Consider the following 20,079-nt stretch of genomic DNA (forward strand, 5'->3'; position numbering starts at 1 on the left):
TGCGCTATAAGTTAAAGAAGAGCTTTCATTTTTATTTAATTTGAGATTTTGATCATTCTTTTAATTTTCTATATTTAATAATTAACTTCGCAAATTAAATAAATATTCAAATTATCGCTGAAAATAAATTTATATTACGAAGATCGGTTTTAATTCATTAAATACTATTGAATGAGACGACTCACTTGCAATGTAGTTTTTTCAAGAGGTTCTTCATTAAAAACAATTTTTTGTCAAATACTTTTATCATTTTATACATATAAGAAATAATTTTCGTTTGCACAATATTAAAATATGCTAGCGGAGCATCGAAAGGAAAGATGGGTGGAGCGAACAGGAGGCCTTCGCTTCACCGTGACTTACGCCCTTTGTGAAACTCCCGGGTTCGTATTGTTAAAAGGCGAATCATCTGGCCCATTATTATTATCGTTTTTCTTAAATGTATAATGATATACACGTGGCAAGCATGAGTTCTAATTTAATAATTTGTGTGCAATGTTACAAAGTTAAATACATTCTTTTAATGATTCCTGCTATGGGTAATTTTGATTTAAATAAAATTTATTGTACATAGGCCATTGCAGTTTCGCAATGTTTGTCACGGGAAAAAAAAATTCATGATTGCAAAATAAGAAATTTAAAAAAAAAATGAAAACATAGACACACAGAGTGCAAGCCTAAATCGGCTTGATGTCAAACAGATAAACCCAACGATGAACATAAACAGGAGTTATGGACAACACAACGAAGACAGCACAGACGAACACATCCAAACTTAAATATCAGACAGCACATGTATTCGGCGGAAGGAATTTAGTCACGGTAATATATATATATATATATATATATATATATAAGCACAGACGAATGCAGTGGGCTAACAAGGACGAGACCGCTTAAACAGACAGCGTAACACCGACAACGCAGCAGATATACGAGAACGACGATGGCGGTAACAGATGTCAGCTCCCGGAAAGTCGCCGCTGTTTTGTCACAGGAAACCCACTGCGTTCGCCGGAGTTGTCCGTGTTATCGTCTTAGGTTCATCGCTGTTCGACATCCGCTGATTTAGGCTTGTTCTCCGTGGGATTATGTTTTCAATTTTATTTCTTACTTCTTATCTTGAATTCATGAAATTGCCCCCCCCCCCCCCCCCCCGTGACTAAACAGCAAGGACACCAGGGCCTCTGAGGTCCTCTGATGTGTGGTTTTCAGGCTATCTGTTAAAAAAAAAAAAAAAATTTTATATACCTCAGAACCCGAACCGGTACCGATAGAGCTGATACAAAAGTACCATCCTGCACGTGTCGACTAACGTTTAAAAATTTATTTAGCGAGGGAACCATTTTACAGGGTACACCAGGGCCTCTGAGAGCCTCAAATGTGTGGTATTCATGATATCTGTTAAAAACCTTGTTTCCGTACCATGGAACCCGAACTAAAACCGATTGACCCGGTGCGTTAGGTGTGTTACTACGGGTGTTAACTTCCATTGCACGAGGGAAAGGGGCGACTGAAATGCTGCCCCTTGGAAGGGCAGCCCTTCAGGATTTTTCTGACAGTGGTTAGGTTAGGTTAGGTTAGGTTAGGTTAGGTTAGGTTAGGTTAGGTCACTTTACAGACTAACCTTTGTCAGACAAATGCTGAAGGGCTGCCCTCCAAGGGGCAACAACCCAGCTCCCCCGAGGGAACTAGAGCGCAGGGCGCGCCGGGGACTGAGGGCGGGGTGTACGTGGGTTGCAGCCATGCGGTCCGACCCGGCGGACGAGGCGCTGGGCCTGGACGCGGACTGGCCCCACGACGACGACTCCAGGGGCCGGCGGGGCCGCTCCTTGCGGCGGTGCCGCCCCGCCGCGGCGCGCTCCCCCGGACATCGACCTCACCGACTCCTCCTCGGTGAGCCCTCGCCGCCTCCTTCCTTCCCTGTAGCTGACCGTCAGCCGTGGGGCGACCAGGGACCAGGGGGAACATGCAGGCGGAGCACCAGCTCCGATTCCAGCCGGTGCGGTCAGGGCCGGCGCGTCCATACAGGCTAACCAGGCAACCGCCCAGGGCGCCAAGTAGCTGGGAGGGGCGGCGCAGCACGACACCATAACAGCTCATTTAACATGTTTAATGATCATTGAAACTTAGATGAAAATGGATTTTTTTGTAACAGTTTGGAATGTTTATATTGATATAAGTGATTATTTAAAGTCCACAATGACATGATTATGATTTGTAATAAGTAAAAAAAAAAAAACACACAAGCCTGCTTACATTTGATTGTTGACAAAATTTTAGGCTTACGTGATGTATTTTGAGGCAAGGAAATATTTTTTTTGGGGGGTGTCCGACCCGGGGGGGGGGGGGCATTAGGGCCTAAGGTTTTTCGCCTGGGGCGCCAGTTTACCTTGTACCGGCCCTGGGTGTGGGGTGAAGACAAAAATGGGAAAGGGGGATTTCAGTGCACTACAACGTACCAATGTATCATCTTTGAAAGATTTGTGCAACGGGTGCCTACAAGGGGGAGTAACGACGCAGACTGCGTCATTAAAATTTCAGGGGGGGGGGGGGGTTAAAAGACGAGAAAAATGTATATATTATTTACATAATTATAGCTTCTAATGTGAAAATACATTTCTGGTGCTTTTATAATTGAAAGGGATCTTGTAAATCAAATTGGCAACCCCGCACTTTCCTCAACAAAAGCAGTTTGGCATCTGTCGGTTCAGGATGGAAATATTACCTGATATGACCAAAATTATTATTAGAAAATAAGTTTTAATTAATGTAAAATGTGATAAAATATAATACTAAATAAGTATAATATTATAAAATAATTGAGTAAATCATTGAGAAAATGGCATAAAATATTTCGGGGGGGGGGGGGGGGCGCACATCATTAGGTTAGGGGGGGTGATTCATAGTGTTGGGGGGGGGGGGCACCTCTGCGTATGTCTGTAGGAAGAAAACTACAAAAAAAAACCAAAAGACAAATTTTGTGGTTTTTGTCTTTTGGGTTTTTTTTTTTCGTAGTTTTCTTCTACAGACATACGTGCGCTTAGCAATGGCGTATGTCCAAAAGCTTACATCAAGTCACCAATGTATCAGCTGTGCCTGTGTTGGAGGTTAAATTGGAGAAAAAATAATTATGTGAACTAATATAATTACATTTGTATTATGAAGACTCGTTTTGGACTTTGTGTGTATAAAAATATTAACCAGTAATGATGATCTGATATGATTTTCTTCTGAACAGCTTAACTACAAGTTGTTACTAGAAGCAGGCTAGAACTGCTGATACAAAAATTAACAAACGTCCGCCATATTGGTATGTGAAAATCAAGAGGTGGGGGGGGAGGGAGCCTTCATGTCTGACGTCTAATGCTCCATCTGTATGCTCTCCTAACCTCTGGGGGCGACGAGTGAAGTCGTTCACCTCCAGGGGCGCACGCGCAACTGATCCAGACGTATGGATGACCGCATGGATGGAACTCTCTGCCCCTGACCGATTCTTCTGAGAAGCCTAAGATGTCCATCAAGTTCTGCCCTGCCCGAACACGCCCGAATATTCACCTTCGGCCAACTTCGGGATTTGTTTTACTTTTGCGCAGGAAAAATGAAATCAAATATTAAAAGTGGTCGGTTAGGTTAGCTACATTAAAACACTTTAAAACACTACGGACGGTTAGTTAGGTTAGTATAGCTACATTAATATAAACAGATAAATATAAATATACATATAAATAAACCCGAGGTTGGCCGAAGGTGAATATTCGGACGTGTTCGGGCAGGGACAGAACTTGATGTACATCTTAGGCTTCCCGATTCTTCTTCCTGGACCACACTCCTTTGTCCTGTGCTCGACCTGCATTTAACCCCGCACGAATTAGCCCGAAGTTTTACCCCGTCCCCACTCAGGTTTTACCTGCGCCCAACTTAACTAGTTAGAGTCTAGATTAAAGACAGGGGAGTTAGCCGTGGTTTCAGTTGCTGTCATGGCTGGCCAATAACCCCCCCCCCCCCCCCCAAAAAAAAAACCCACATGATGCACGCTACCCTTCCTGCATGGCTGAAACCCAGCATGATTGGGCGTATAGGCTTCGGCCTGAGAGGTACTTAGAATGTTCCTTAACCCAGACCCCTTTAAAAAAAAACACTTGCTGGTGGTGTGTAAGATGTGCCTCCTGTTCAACGGATAATACAGCCGTTTTAAAAAATAAAGGCCCTTTATCCCTTTCAGTCTATTTGTACACTGAAGTCGACAATTGTACATGGAGGTTATCAAACCCTGAATGTATGGGTCACTTTTGTCAACTTATTTTATAGCGACTATATTATATTATAATAAAATAATTAAACATTATTATAATTATAGCTTAAATTATAACCACATAAAATATAAAAAATAGTTCATTTAAAATTTATAACATAATTGTATCTTAGAAATGGACAAAGTGTGGGAGAAACACACTTCCTACATTTCAGAAAGTAGTTATAAAAACAATGTTTTTTTCCCCCCTGATTTTTTAACAATAATAGACTTTCCAAAATTAATCTCACAAATGCAGTAACAACAAAATAGGTAAAATAATAAATTTTGACCTAAAACAAAATTGAACTGACTTCAAAAATCAGTTGCTGACTGGAGAAAATATTTTTTTTTTTTTTTAATCTTCCCAGTTTTTGTTGAGGGTTTATGGGGTGGAGGTGACCGCCAGCATTGCATTATCCATAGGACCTACCCTACCCCCCCCCCCCCCCCTACCATCCTTCTGAGCCCTCCAAAATTCTTGTTCTGTTCACAAGGTGGTCCACTCACACAGCACTTAAGTTTCTGGTGCATTTCATTTCTGTGACCTTTCAGAAACTATACAATATTTCAGTAACCTTTATTAAACGTACCCGAAACGTGAGCTGATTGGGATAGCATCGTGTTTCAGAAACGTGATATTGACATGTTTCTGCAATATAATGGAAATTCGTCTGAAACTCGTTTGTTGAAATACTTTTTTTTTTGTTACAAACTCTGAATGTCATATTGTAATGTTTCTGCAGTGTTACGCAAATGCGTCAAACCTTTGGTGCTGAACAAGAGGGGTATAGCATGTCGAAAACAAACACCACTTTGACATTTTCCAGAAACATAACTTCTGTAATATCACTGAAATATGTAAAAACAATTTTCTGTGCGGGCTTGTCGGAAACAAGCACTATCCAATAGTAGCGGATCCAGAGGGGGGGCTAAGGGGCTCAAGCCCCCTCCAAAAGCATCTGGGTCCACTATTGTTTTAGTGTTTGCCTTGATAAAGCCTAGCCTCAGCTGGGTCAAGCCCCTCCCAAACCTAAATCCTGGATCCGCCACTGCTATCCAAGCCAGTAAAATACGGTTCTGAATATAAAAAATAAGGGGGGGGGGGGGGGGTTTGCCTGTAAAGTCGGTTTACGGACGATAATTTTACGTTATAACATCATAAGAAAACATTTATGAAAATTGCATACTTTTTAATTTTCAAATATTATTTAGTTTTTGCAAATTACATTTAAATAATTTGTTTAAATACAATCACGAACAATTAGTTATAGAAATAAACTGAAATCAAATCAATGTCAATAAATTGTTAATTTGAATTGACGAAATTGGACAAATAAATCAAAATTTTTAAATTGCTGCTTTTAAAAAGCCCGCCTCAAACCTGTATGATATTATAGAAGATTTTTCTCGCACGGTGGTTGGCCGGTTCTTGCACGCTCTCGGCTCAGGTGGAACGTGACAATGAGTCATGCTTTTTCTCCGTGCGTGCAGCCGGCGTTAATGGATTTTAAGACGTTATTAATTAGGGACCGGAAAAATTCGCGGGTTCAATGGCCTGTAGGATGAACTCCATAAGTTCTACGTACACTCGTTCAAATGCCACCCACTCATTGGCTGCTGTCTTGTGAGACGTCCCAACGTAGCAGCCTGTGATTCGATAAAGCTTTGGTTGGGTGTTTCTCATTGGCCCAGAGTCATCCAGGTGAGTTGTGAGCCAATAGCAGAGGCAGCACTGAGGTATAACTATTTGTGGTTTAGCCAGGGCCGGCGCGTCCATACAGGCGAACTAGGCAACCGCCTAGGGCGCCAAGTAGCTGGGGGCGGCGCAGCACGACACATAACAGCTGATGTAATATGTTTAACGATTATTGAAACTAGATGAAAATGGATTTTTGTAACTGTTTGGAATGTTTATATTGATATAAGTAATTATTTAAAGTCCACGGTGACCTGTTTATGATTTGTAATAAGTAAAAAAGTAAAAAAAAAAAAAAAGCCTGCTTACATTTGATTGTTGACAAAATCTTTGGCTTACGTGATGTATTTTGAGGCGAGGAAATTTTTTTTTGGGGTGTCCGGCCAGGGGAGGGGGGGGGGAGCATTGATGTTTTTCACCTAGGGCGCCAATTTACCTTGCACCGGCCCTGGGTTTAGCCTATCGCGAAATGAATTCGCGAATTTTTCCGGTCCCTAGCTTAGTACGTCAGAAATGATCAAAAAAGGTGTGGCAGCTTGTGTTGTGGGCGTGACCCCAGGTGAGCGACGACACTGCCGGCGGCCCGTCGCGGCGCGCCGGGGCGGCGGCCCTGGGACAGGCCGCGCGTCGCAGGAGGCCGGCTCTCAACGCCCGCGACAGGAACCTGCGGCGCCTCGAGAGCAACGAGCGGGAGCGCATGAGGATGCACAGCCTCAACGACGCCTTCCAGGTACTTACTCCCTTCTTCCCTTCCCCCTCCACGCCATTGGCGTAGCGGTGTTCATCAAGTTGGGGGGGGGGGGGGGAGGACAAATAATGATTCTGATGTCATGTAAACCCATTTCCCTCTTGCTAAGACGGGGGGGGTCAGGGGGTCCTCCACCAGAAAATTTTGATTTTAAAAGTGCAAAACAGCGCTTTTTAAGCAGTTTTTGTATCTAACCGTTGGATACATCGATGTTAAAATTATTATTGTTTCCTTAAGATAAAATTTGATGAGTGAAGAAATTGCAAGTAAAGTTGGGCAGAATAATATTATAAAATAAAAACATCACGGTCTAGAAAGTTGGGGGGGGGGGGGGGACAGTCCCTTCCACCCAAAAAGTTCAGGGGGACACGTCCCCTCTGTCACCCCCCCTCCCCCCGGTTCCTACGCCCCTGCATCCACCCCACCACCCGACGTACTGGCTTTCCTTGTACTAGATGATACTCGCGTTGCATTTACGGGAAGCCCATAAGATGTACATAAAGTTCTGTCCCTGCCCGGACACGCCCGAATATTCACCTTCGGCCAACCTCGGGTTTATTCATATATATATATATATATATATATAATTTTTTTTCTGTTTATTTTAATGTAGCTATACTAACCTAACCAACCGTCCATAGTGTTTTATGTAGCTAACCTAACCAACAACCTTTTAATATTTGAATTCATTTTTCCCTGCGCAAAAATATAAAACAAATCCCGAGGTTGGCCGAAGGTGAATATTCGGGCGTGTTCGGGCAGGGACAGAAAAAACTTGATGGACATCTTAGGCTTTTCTGCATTTTACAATCACCAACAATCAAATCAAACCCTAGCCAGAGGCAATTCATGAAAACTCATTTGAGATCAAAAGGCATCGACCAGTTAGTATGTAGTAGTAGTAATAATAATAATAATAATAATTAAATTCTTAGATTTCCCCCCCACATTGTTGTCCACAATTTCCCCCCCCCCCCCCCCCACAGAACACTAGACAAAAAAAAACCAAGGAAAATATAAATAAATAGGCCTGGTGTGGGACCCAGATAAATGCCGCAACTGTGCTCCTCATCTGTGTTAACTTACCACAGGTAGCATCCTAGAATAATATTTGATTTTAAGTACGTGCCTTTCGGAAGTTGCATCTCCGGTGGAGGAGGGACTAGGGCGTACACACGTACACAGGTACACGTACACACACACAGATCTTTTTTTTATTAATGTATTGCATCATGGTCCTTCCTCCCCTCATACTGGATACACTCATGTTGCCAAATATTCTGAGAAGTATTCTGTAATAAATCACTAAAATTTAACGAATCTCAAGCACAAAAACAATATGTAGTACTTACATACAGTAATTAAATACTTTTGCTTAGAAATGTTAAATAAATAAATAAATAAATAAATATATATATAAAGTTTAAAAAAATAGTAAATATAGTCAGTTAAGAACATTATGGCTTGATCTAACATGCCAAATTAGTTATTACATTTCTTGACATTACTAATTTTTCAGGGCGTATCCTTTATTTTAGCATTATAGCTCTCTTGGATTTAATATTTCATGTCAAATATTATCTAATAACAGTTTAAAGTATTAAAAATTTAATAATGGCACACCATACCAGAATTTTGGTATTGTGTGGTGGAAATTATTGTCCTTTGACCGAACAAGAGGGAAATTATTGTTATGCTCTCCTGGCCAACCACACCTCCCCTCACTCTTACCAGTTTTGTCTGCTGCCTTCGCCTGCTTTTAAAGGCCATGTTTCATGAGGTCATGGCCACCATATTGATCCAAATGTTTGCTGGTAGACACCACTGGTGTCGTTTGCAGGCTATTGGCCATGATGGATGACATCACTGATAGTTGCAGGTTCTGCCACTGGGAGGCACTAGTGTAACTGTGTTATATGTTTATAGTTAAAAAAAAAAAAAAAATCCTGAGGGTGGAGTCAGTAGGTTTCGAAACATGATTGCATGTGTCGATCTAGATGTTCAAACGCAAAGGATTGTTTATCAATAACAGAACTAAACAAGCTATAAAAAAATTACAGATTATATGTGGTTTTTTTTAAGTATGTTAGGCAAGCTATCACAAGAAATTTACAGTGAAACATTTTTATTAATAGTGATGATTAAAAAAAATTGACCAAGTTGATATGTAAGACCAAGCCTTAAGAACGGTACATTGATAAGGGAAGCCTACAACTCACGTATTTTCGGTTCCCTGCAAGAATTTCCGAAGATTTCCGAAGTTTTGCGATTTGGTATTGACGCCACTTCAGCAGCTAAATCAGAAGTTTCCAATGAAAACAAGCATGTTGTGACTGACCTAACCTAACCTAATCCCTTCGATTTTTTTAATTTCAATTTTTGAGAGAAATCCTAAGTTGCACGAACGTGGTAGGGAACCGAAACTACGTGAGTTGTAGGCTTCCCCATTGTTAAAAAGTGCTGAAAGTGCTAGACTGAACGTTGTCTTGTTCGCAGTCACTCAGAGAAGTGATCCCTCACGTCAAGAAGGAACGGAGACTGTCCAAGATAGAGACGTTGACCCTGGCCAAGAACTACGTGATGGCGCTGACGAACGTGATCTGCGAGATGCGCGGGGAGGTCTCGCCGTACGCCGGCGCGCTGATGGCGGACAGCGACGGGACGGGCGAGACGTCCGCGGTGACCCCAGACCCGGGGCTGCTGCCCCCGTCGCGCTTCCACGAGCACGACGCCAGCTTCTACGAGGACCAGCCCAGGTTCCGCGACTGAGCGCCTCTGTCCGTGGTGGGCGGCGCGGGGCGGCCGGCCGTAGACCGACGATGATGTAGTCAGATCAGTCTTCTGCTCGTGACCCCGACCCAGGGCCGGTGCAAGGTAAATTGGCGCCCTAGGCAAAAAACCTTAATGCACCCCCCCCCTCCACCACCGGGCCGGACACCCCAAAAAAAATTTTCCTTGCCTCAAAATACACCACGTAAGCCTAAGATTTTGTCAACAATCAAATGTAAGCAGGCTTGTGTTTTTTTTTTTTTTTACTTTTTTAGGTTTATATTACAAATCATAAACAGGTCACAGTGGACTTTAAATAATTACTTATATCAATATAAACATTCCAAACTGTTACAAAATTCCATTTTCATCTAGTTTCAATAATCGTTAAACATACTATATCAGCTGTTATGTGTCGTATTTGCGCCGCCCCCTGCTACTTGGCGCCCTAGGCGGTTGCCTAGTTCGCCTATATGGACGCGCCGGCCCTGCTCCAACCACTGCGTTGGGAATAGTCAGGAGATGGCATGCTGTGACTCACCATCGCCATGTTGCAACACCCATGCTTGACCATGCCTCATGTCGGCCAATAAGCATGAGTTAGAAATTTCATCATTGGACCAGTCACTTCAGTAAAATACAATCCTTCACTACTGATTCCACAATGCAAACACTACATGAGATTTTTTTTTGCACATACATACACCATTGCTGCTTGCACTGTATATCATAAGAAACCTCAATGACAGGCAAAAAAATATTAATATGCAAAAAACACGAAAAACAAGCTAAAAATCAGCCTTACGTCAAAAGTAAAAAAAAAATAATAATAATGCACGGCCTTGAAAATTTCACGGAAGGAATTCTTATGAAAAATTTTACAATACAGACGGACACAGTGGACTGGTAACAACGAGATAGTTGCAACAAGAACGGTAGATAAAGACAAAAAACTACATTGGACAAACACTGCCACGAACAGATACACCCAATGATGAAACTTAACAGATAACATGGCATACACAACACAGACACACACAGGCGAACACGGGCGAACCCAACGATGTGACAAGACAGATATTCTGGACACCATGATGAAGACAGCACAGATAACACAGGAGGCTTCCCAAGACAAAACAGTTGTGATAATTCGGCATGTGAGATCTGTTCCCAGTTCTCAGGCACAAACCGTCTTCAGTGTTTGCATATTTATCTTTTTTGTGACATACAATGTAACCAGCAATGGCATGTCTGGAAAAAAAAAAATTTAAATCAACCTTTCCCATCACAAGAACACTTGAAGAATGTAGCAAACACTACGCAGTATTCTGGGTACCTTGCAAACATGGCATAGGGAAAAAGTGGTTTCTTGCAGTATTCGCACAGTAATGCACCATTGCTACCACCTGGCTTCCAACATTGGCTTATTAACTGCCAATAAGACAAGGGACATTGGAACGTTTAAAGGAAGTGCTGGGGAAAAAAACTCTTTTAATACATTGTTACTGAATGGTTATTTTTAAAAGTGTGGTCATACACTTCTCATCTAAAATGTGTTACTGTAAAAGCTTTTAAAATTTAATATTTATTTTTCATATTTACACTAAAGATAAGCTTACCACAAACTAACAATTCAAAGTAGTTTATGATGACTAAAAATATAAAAATCATCTCTGCGCAGCACAAAGTAACCCTTAATGTTTTCTGCTTCAATGCTGCTGTCTATCAGTCCAATTTTGATATAGTAATATGTTTTAATGGAAAAATGTTATGGGGATAAAATGCAGTTTCTGCCCGCACAAAGATAAATGCCGGGGCATGTTGCCCACACTGCCTTTCCTTGTTCCAACACCCCTGAATAGAATCATCAAACTAGGCAGATGTGTAAAAAATGGCACGTGCATTTGTCTACAAAGGACCACCCACCAGACACATGCACTTGTTAAAAAGTTGTGTTCTGATGCAGTTATATTTTAATTAACTAGTCACGAAATGTCAAAAACTTACTGCTTCGAAAACACACAAAGTGAAACAAGAAATCATAACCATGACGTGCCAGTTGCATCTGTCATAAAGATGCATTTCTAACTGTCCTTGTGGCAAATAAGCTGTGTTCAATGTTGGGACCACACTTATTTTCACCGAGCAGCTTACAAGTTCTGTCTACATCATCGTTTACTCTATGCAACCGACATCCGCTACAGCCAAGAGACATTAAACGAACTGTGATTTCTAAAATCCTAAAACTTTCAAAGCTACCCCATGACAAAAACTGGGTGTAGTATTTAACTAAAGCATGTGTAAGGAATTATTTGTTGTTACCAAATGTGTATATTTAAATGCCAAAGAATACCTCACAATGAGGCAAAATTAAAATTGTATCATTTAATTATGTAGTTTAAAAACTTAGAATTATGACTAGGCCTATTGATTGTCCAAATGAATTAATAACCAAAAGAAGAAAATATATTTGTCAAATGATGAACGTGCAGAAATGAAAATACCACTAGTGCAGACAGAGGACTTATGAGTAATGTTGCTATCTGTGAAATCAATAGTTAATAGTTAGAGATTACATGGCATTATTACAATATTGGTTCTTTGTTCTGTGTTCTGCAATAGAAACTCAACAATAAACTTAAATATTACACCAAAAGTAGAACCAGCTGCAGGAAATCAAAATAAATATATGTGCCAAAAATTCCACAAGACTTTGTATCTTATTTCTCAAAATAATTTTAGCTGGAAATTAGTTTGTGTACATAAAATTAGTTATTTTTGTAAAATGTTTAAAATTAGTGGTTTCCGATGTTAGCAAATGAAGGTTTTGTTCCCAGAAACTATATAATGTTGAGAGACTTGCATTTAATTATTACTGTTAAGTACAAAAGCAATGCAATGTAAATTAGAGTGATAAATGTAGTTAAATATTGCTGTCAGTATACATAACTAAAGAAGGGTAGTAATTAAATACCTGGTTGTAAGATCTTTCTTTCATTAATGTGGAAATTACAACACTAACAATAGACAGCATGATAAATAATTCTTTGTGTATTTAAATCAAAAATTATATACATAAATCTTCAAAATACATACTAATATTAATGACGTGATACCAAATTTTAGGCCTAATGTTAGTTATCTGTTAGAAAATTTTTGTCTCGAGATTAGAAATACTGAAAAGAAAAAAAGCAACGAGTCTGCCTGTCATGTCAATTTATTTTTAACTTTCTGTGTTGGTGCTAAGATCCAAAAAAAATTATCACCTAAACATTTCCATCTCAAGTAAAACTAGTGTAAGAAGAAATATACCAAAAAAAACTTTTTTGACACCAAAATAATTACAATACATTCTCCATAATAACAATGCTATCATATATAATGTACGCCCTACCAAAACATATGTTAACTATCAAAACTTAAGAATAAAGCACATTATTATTTATTTTGTAATAATATACACAATGTTTCCCATTAATACATCAATATGCAGTGCTAAAAAAATTTTGGTACCAGGCAAAATATTAAATGAGCATAATTTTAATTTTGGAATTAAATACAGTTCCTAAATGTACAGCTAATTTTAAAGATGAGTTTCATAAATTATTTAATTTATGATTGTGCTTCCACGCTTACTACTTTGCTGTTGCACCTGTAAGAGATAATCCCAGAGCTGACAGGCAATATCATTCCTAGAAAATCCTAGTCAGCATTAATGCCAAGATATGCTTTGATTTAAGTCTGCAACTAATCATGCAAATAAACCAATTAAAATAAAAGCAAATTTCACATAATTTTCACACCAAAAATACTAAACAACACAAGACATTTCAGTTGCAGCCACTTGCTTAAAAGGAAACTCTGGAGAATATTGAGCCAATTTGTGTAAAAAAAAAAATAAACACACAAAAGAATATTTTCGCTTGGGTATATCACTATATTGGCAAGAAAATAAGGTTCAACAACAAGTCATTTTACAAACTGGCATGGTTGAGCTAGTAGAGCATAGTCGAGACACGATGCGTGTCCAGGCAAGAATTGTCCACACAGGAGACGTGTGCAGGCTACATGTGGTTAGGTAACATCCATCAATGCTTTTGAAAGTGAAGCAAGTTGTCAAAACACGTGTAGGTATTTAACAACTCATTTATTTAAAAAAAAAAAAAAAAAACTATTTATACAGGATATTTTCGCAGGCCCATGAAACCAAGTACATATTAATAAACATAAGTAAAACTTTAATAATTATTGATTTTCTTTTAATTCCATTTCCAAACATGAGCACGATGATAATTTGATTTTGAGATGCTAAGTTTTTGTGTTTGGACTGAATTAATAAAGGGTGGAGTATGCATGAAATGAGAGGTGCATTAGTTTATTCAATACATACAAATATTGTCAATACAAAGAAGATAAAACTATAGCCGCTTTGTGTTTATGAATTAATAAAAAAAAATGTGTTGCTGACAACAAGATCATTACCATCAGAAAAAACACTACACAGGTTGTCAAAATTAGATAAGGAATCAGTCAAAGGCCTAATGTAAGAAACTGTCCCAGCATTTTCCTGGAGTAATTACTTGATGTAATTGAAACCACGTAACACCGAAAACAGGATAAATGAACCAGGTCTCGAAAATGAACCCATGTCCCCTCTGCGAGTACTAACAGAGTTCACATAGCAAGTTCTAACATTAATTACATTATGCTTTTGTGCAAGTTCACATACAGGGCTCTTTAACCAATCACAGAAGAATATGCCAAGACTGAATACAGAGTAAAAGGAAATATGTTTGTGTGTTCAGGGTTGCTACAAGTTTGAAATTCCAAAATTCCCTGACGTTTACAGCTGTTTCCGATCTGAATCGAAAAGTTTCCATGGCCTTCCAGACACACATCATCCCACGGCTCACTTGTTGCTTTTCAGGGGAAAATGACGTATGTGCTTTCAAATATGCCACCTTAGCAAAATTAACACTATTACAGATACACACATGTGTTTGTATACAATTGCTATAGATTCAACTAAAGATATAGAATGTAGGCTATCGAACTTGTATGTAAGCATCCGGAAATTAGTTTACTCCTTTTGTGTTTACAGTAAAAATACCAGGGTTTCAGGAAAAGGAAAATCAATGAATATTTGTGATTAGTAAACCTTTGAGTAGTTTTCGAGGCATCTGAACTTTGGCGAAATAGTATTTTCAGTTTAATTTTGCTATCACAAGAAAAAACTACTGAAATATTTCCATGTATTTCCTGACCATTCTAATTTCCTTGACTTTTCCCTATTTTCCCTGTTTTCTGTACATGTAGCAACCCTGATGTTGTTTAAGAACCCAGAAAAAATTTCTACACTTTTTTTCTTCTTACAGACTTCACTGAAAGGAAGAGAAAATACTGAACTGAATGTATGCAACTATGTTAGACATTAAAAAATATGTTTGTCGAAATTGAACACTTCAAACTACGAACTTAAGCGCTAATCTCTGGTCCTAGTTACTGTATCTCGATGTAGTCCATGTAGCCAAATGTATGTTACTTATATGCACCAACACACAAGTTATGTAAACAGTTTGTTGAGCTAAAATGTTTGTTAGCAAAGATAAATGTACAGTTTTAGAAACAAAATATTTATTATATGCATATACTATATAAAAACCACGACCAAACAGAATAACTATAATCAAGTTAAATTTTTCGCCTTACATTTATATTACGAACTGAAAAATGTACCTGTCTGTGTAGCACTTTATGTTTTGTTCATTACTTAGTATACAAAAACTTCACCTTATGAATAGAAAGAAAAATATCTAAAATACGTACTATATTTCAGCTACCTTCTTAAAATAGTTATAGATGTTTTATGTACCCAGCGTTTGTCATTTTCACTGCTGTAAATATAAAAGGCCATAATTCTTCCAGCCAAATATTGATAATGAAGTGTTTTCTAGTACATACATTTAAGATTTTATCTTTAAACATAGAGCAGTGTGTTTAAAATATCTGTCTTCTATATTCTGTGGTCATATCAAAACATCCACTGCCTTTTTAAATGTTTTATGTAGAAGCAAAAATAAAATATTGGAACATTTAAAAAATAACTGTAATACATAAGCACAACCTATTGAAAATAAAAGTAACAATATTTATGGTAACGATAAAAAAACAATAGTTTCTTTGTAAACATTTATTAGTTTCGCCCCCCCCCCCCCTCCCTTTAAATGCTGAACATGCTACACTCACTCGCAAAGCCTTGAATATCATCTTAAGACCACAAGGAATTAAATTAAGTTTATTGAACAACAAATCTATGAACAATGGATCTGATTTTTGAATCTCAAGGAAATATATTTTGAACCTCAAGGGCAATAAAACAATGAAACATGATTGACTGCAAAATTCAATTCAGATATGTTTGTTGCTGGAATAATTTTTTTCCACTTTTACTGCAATGTTTCCTGCTATTAAAGATTTTATTATTATGTACCATAAATTTTAAAACAATAGCAACAGCACCAACAGCAATTGCAAGGAATCAATTAGTCCTTAAAATATTCATTAAAATTTTAATCAAAATGGACTACTTATTTTGAATTATTGATGCATTCTTTAATTAGCTAGAAAAGGCAGAGTATAAAATCTTTTAACTAAAGAAATTATTTTCTATGAGTACTATTTTAAGAAACTGACATCCCATCTCCAAGATATGGAATACCAACGGAGAGAAAAAACATGATTATGTATGCCACAACTTTGTATATAAACTGTTATTGTGGTTTGTGGCTTAAAAAACCTGTAAAGCGATTGCTATTATACAATTTTAATTCATTTTAAATGATACGCTATGTAGGAAATGCCTGGAGAAATCAAATTATAACACTTTACTTCATTATGGCCAGTACTGGTTCAAAAAGAAATGGTGAGTCGGAACTATTTGATTTTTCACCAAGTGTTGTTCGTTAACTAAAACTTGGCTGTGCATAAAATAATCTGTATATCCCACTAATTTCTGAAAAACATTGCCTCCCAGCAGAAAGGAGATCAATAATTTAATGACTAACGACTCACTGTAAATTTAAGAACCGCAATAATTTCGAAGTTTTTTAAAACTCAATTACTCAATCTTAACTTCATACACATTCAGAATTAATCTATGGTATGTAGAACTTCAGATGCACATATGGAAAGAAAATTTTTAACACATCTCCAATCTTCTCTCATTTCAACAAAACTTACTTAGTAACTTACTTCTTAGTAACTACCTGATTGCAGTTGCAAAGAATGACAAAGTAATACCCACCATTTAAAACAAAATATGAAAATATTTATGTTCCCAAGTACGATGCTCAGTAACAAAGGAAATTACTGACTATTTTTATCCAACATTAAAATATACTTTTTATGCTATATTCATGATTATGTCCGTTGCAAAGCAAAAACATATTTTTTCAGCCTCGCCAATTCCACCACGATTCACCTGCGTTGCCAAGAAATCTAGTCTAACTAGTCATGTAATCCTGTCACGTGTTATCAATGATTTGTTGATTTCCCCAGGTATTTCAAACTAAAACACGAAAAGTGCGGTGATGTGAAAACATATAACTGAATGTATATTTTTGGAATCTACTATTTGTGATGTCTGTGTAAATGTATGTGTAAAACTTGTGTTGACCGTGGAGTGCTTCCATGTTGAAAACAATAAAAAAGGTACATCATACTTTTGTGCAAGAGTGAAGCATGTCTAATTTATTGTGATACCTCATTCATACGACAGAAATCTCACGGTACGATAGTAAAGACCAACGTTTAAATCAGGAATCCAGGAAATTAAGTACTACAATCTGTTATGCTATAAAACAAATATAACAGAAAATGGCAGCCATTTTTTTATTGTACCAACTGCCGAATGATTTCTATACAGCATTTATGTATTCATAAATACTAATTTATTTACAAAAATTATTTTCTATGAATCAGAATATAAATACATTCCTATTTACAGGTTAAAATCTGATACAGGCCTGTAACTGCAAGGAGGAATAACAATTGATTACTTCAAGCAGGTATGAATGACAGACCACAAAAATTGACTTATACCAGTAGTGACCAAAGCTTTGTCAAGCTTTAAAACCTAACACAGAAGTTGCACTGAAAGCTGTAGTGCAGTCGAATCAGATACGAAAAGGGGGTGAACAATGCATGAAATCAGGTATTTCTGTTCATTTTTATATGCTGTTAATGATGCAAAGGGAATGTTAAATTCAAGTTTTCGACCTTGGCAGACGACCACACCATTGTCAAAATTCAAGAAAACCTAGAAATTTTCTACTTTTTTTCAGTGTTTGTCGATTTTGACCCAGAAGCACTAGTTTTTCAGAAACAACCGTCTGATTTGCTTTTAAAGTAAATTAAATTTGCAAAAGTTTCAGACTAAACCCATTATTGTAGTTCCAATAGTTTCGGGGATACAGATTTTCAAAGTTTTTGCCAATGTTTTACATGTTAAAAATACATTATCTTGGGGAATGGTAACATGATATGTATGAAGAAAAAATTGATCTAGTAAGGTTATCAAGTGCTGAAATAATTTACTTATTTTTTCTAATATTTTTCCTCAACTGTTTTTCGTCAAATATTGAATCATTTGAATACTAAGAATTTGAGGATTTGACTGGCCCATCTCTTAACGGTAATATTTTTTTAACCATGCTGTAGAAATTTTTGGGGTCCCCCCAAACTATGGCACAAAGAAAAGCAGAGAGTTAGTAAAATATGCCAGTATTACAAAAAAAATACTGGACACAAAGTACCCTCTTTCATCGCATAATTGTCGCACTCGCATAATCGTCGCACCTATAGTTTAAGCCATCAAAATTGGGATAAAAAATTTTTCGCGTAAACGTCGCATGTTGTTTTGGTCCCGCTATTAGATGCTGAGCGCTTTGTGTAGGTATCTTTTCCGTATAAAACTATGTATTTTAAAGTAGAAGTATAATATTTACTTGGACATTACCACATACTTATTTAATTAACGGAATTACGAAGTTTGCTGACGTGTAAATTTTCTTTTAAAGACGTTTTTAAACATTATAACCTTTATCTGTTTGTTTGCATCGTCGCGATGTACCATTTACAATAATGTAGAAAACGCTACTTGGCATCATTCGTCTTTGGTTATGTTGCTTCCCGCATAGAGCGCGCACACGTAGTCGAATATCAATATCTCGCCGATGCATGCAACACATGCTATCTGTCACGGGCCGAGTTAACTACATTTGATAGCCTGCACTCTTTCGTGGGAAGTGTGTACAATGACCATAGTTTCGTGTTAATTCAAATCACAGATTCTGGTGGCTTGCGTTCGCGTCACAATTTTGGTTTTTCTATTTATTGAAGAAAGGTTCTTTTGCACGACTTATTAATTTAAATTGTTTGGCATGCTCTTTTAAACTTCACTTTTTAATTAAACGTACTTTCCATGAATGGGTTTTGTTTTCATAAATAACTTTATCTAACTTTTTTCTCCTCGCATAATCGTCACACCCCTACTTTTCAAACTTTATTTTATAATAAAATGTGTGACGATTATGGGAGAAAACACGGTAAACAGACATCAGTATACAATGACACTCAGTCCTTGTAGCTGCATACTTAATGGTGTTAAGTAAGTGTTATGTTGCATGTTTAGGTCTAAGTAGCAAATTCACTGAAGGTGACTGATCAAACTGTCTTAAAGTACCTGGTGAACAAATTTCAGGACCTTTTAATGTTTTCTTACAACTTTTAACATCACTCATTTTTGTATTCATAATTAAACGTTATACAAAACAGATCTACTAATCGCAGGAACAAGCCTGTTTTGTATTGGCAACAGAATGCAAAAAAACTTTTACTGAGATAAATTTTCACATGAATTAGTGAACAGTTGCTAACTGTTTAATGTGCGACTATAAAATGAAGGCAATAAAAAACAAAGTGCAACTTAACAAAAGTTACGTGCCGTCCAGTACTGCGACTGTTCATTTGGGAACGTTTGCTATGGCATCTTCCTGATCCTATCCCGCTACTTAAATAGGAACTACTTAAATGTGGTTACCACTTGTTTTTAAAAATATAAGTTGTGTTGAAACGTTTGGAAGGAGTCCTTAGATATAAATCCCATGAAAGAAAAAAAAAATGTTATTAATTAGACAAACATCAACAGCCACAGTGGTATTTACAAAGAATTATCTATTATTTCCACATTTTAGTACAAAATAACACAAAAATACAAAATATGACCAAAAAGTTACATGAGAACAGCTGCTTCAAAATCTCTGAAAACAAATTTCTAATTAACCTACTAAAAACTTCAAAGTTTCACATTCTAGTGTTCGCAAGTTCACAAAAACACATTCTTGAGTCTTCGAAAAGCTTGGAATGCACACAAGTCTTACTTTCTGTTGATTATCTGGGGAAAAAATATACATACATATTACTGCCCAACATATGTCTAAACTCTAAAGTAACTATAATTCTAAACAATTAACATTCAGTATTTAATACACAAATATTTCCTATTTCATG

The 20,079-nt window shown here is 37.5% G+C and overlaps 2 protein-coding genes across 2 annotated transcripts in view; one reads left to right on the forward strand and one right to left on the reverse strand.

Moving 5' to 3' along the window:
• Window positions 1–4,789: 4,789 nt before the first annotated feature.
• On the forward strand, window positions 4,790–17,248 carry LOC134538395 (protein dimmed-like). The gene is made up of 3 exons (XM_063379689.1): window positions 4,790–4,977; window positions 6,553–6,723; window positions 9,238–17,248. Exons 1-3 carry the CDS (start codon window positions 4,957–4,959, stop codon window positions 9,508–9,510), a joined length of 465 nt encoding a protein of 154 aa, XP_063235759.1. The 5' UTR covers window positions 4,790–4,956; the 3' UTR covers window positions 9,511–17,248.
• Window positions 17,249–19,723: 2,475 nt separating this feature from the next.
• LOC134538396 (DNA polymerase delta subunit 2) overlaps window positions 19,724–20,079 on the reverse strand; it is a 28,035-nt gene continuing 27,679 nt past the window's right edge. The window contains exon 9 of the mRNA XM_063379690.1: window positions 19,724–19,963. Coding sequence (XP_063235760.1) covers window positions 19,848–19,963 — 116 coding nt within the window. The 3' untranslated portion in view covers window positions 19,724–19,847. The remainder of the gene's footprint in view (window positions 19,964–20,079) is intronic.

The sequence above is a fragment of the Bacillus rossius genome, chromosome 13 (genome assembly GCF_032445375.1).
Source record: "Bacillus rossius redtenbacheri isolate Brsri chromosome 13, Brsri_v3, whole genome shotgun sequence".
Taxonomy (NCBI): Eukaryota; Metazoa; Arthropoda; class Insecta; order Phasmatodea; family Bacillidae; genus Bacillus; species Bacillus rossius.

Coding starts and splice junctions, on each gene's coding strand:
- LOC134538395 (XM_063379689.1), top strand. CDS start 4,957: ATGGAAATTCGTCTGAAACTC. Junction 4,978..6,552: donor TGGAAATTCGTCTGAAACTC/GTTTGTTGAAAT, acceptor GCGTGACCCCAG/GTGAGCGACGACACTGCCGG. Junction 6,724..9,237: donor GCCTCAACGACGCCTTCCAG/GTACTTACTCCC, acceptor TCTTGTTCGCAG/TCACTCAGAGAAGTGATCCC.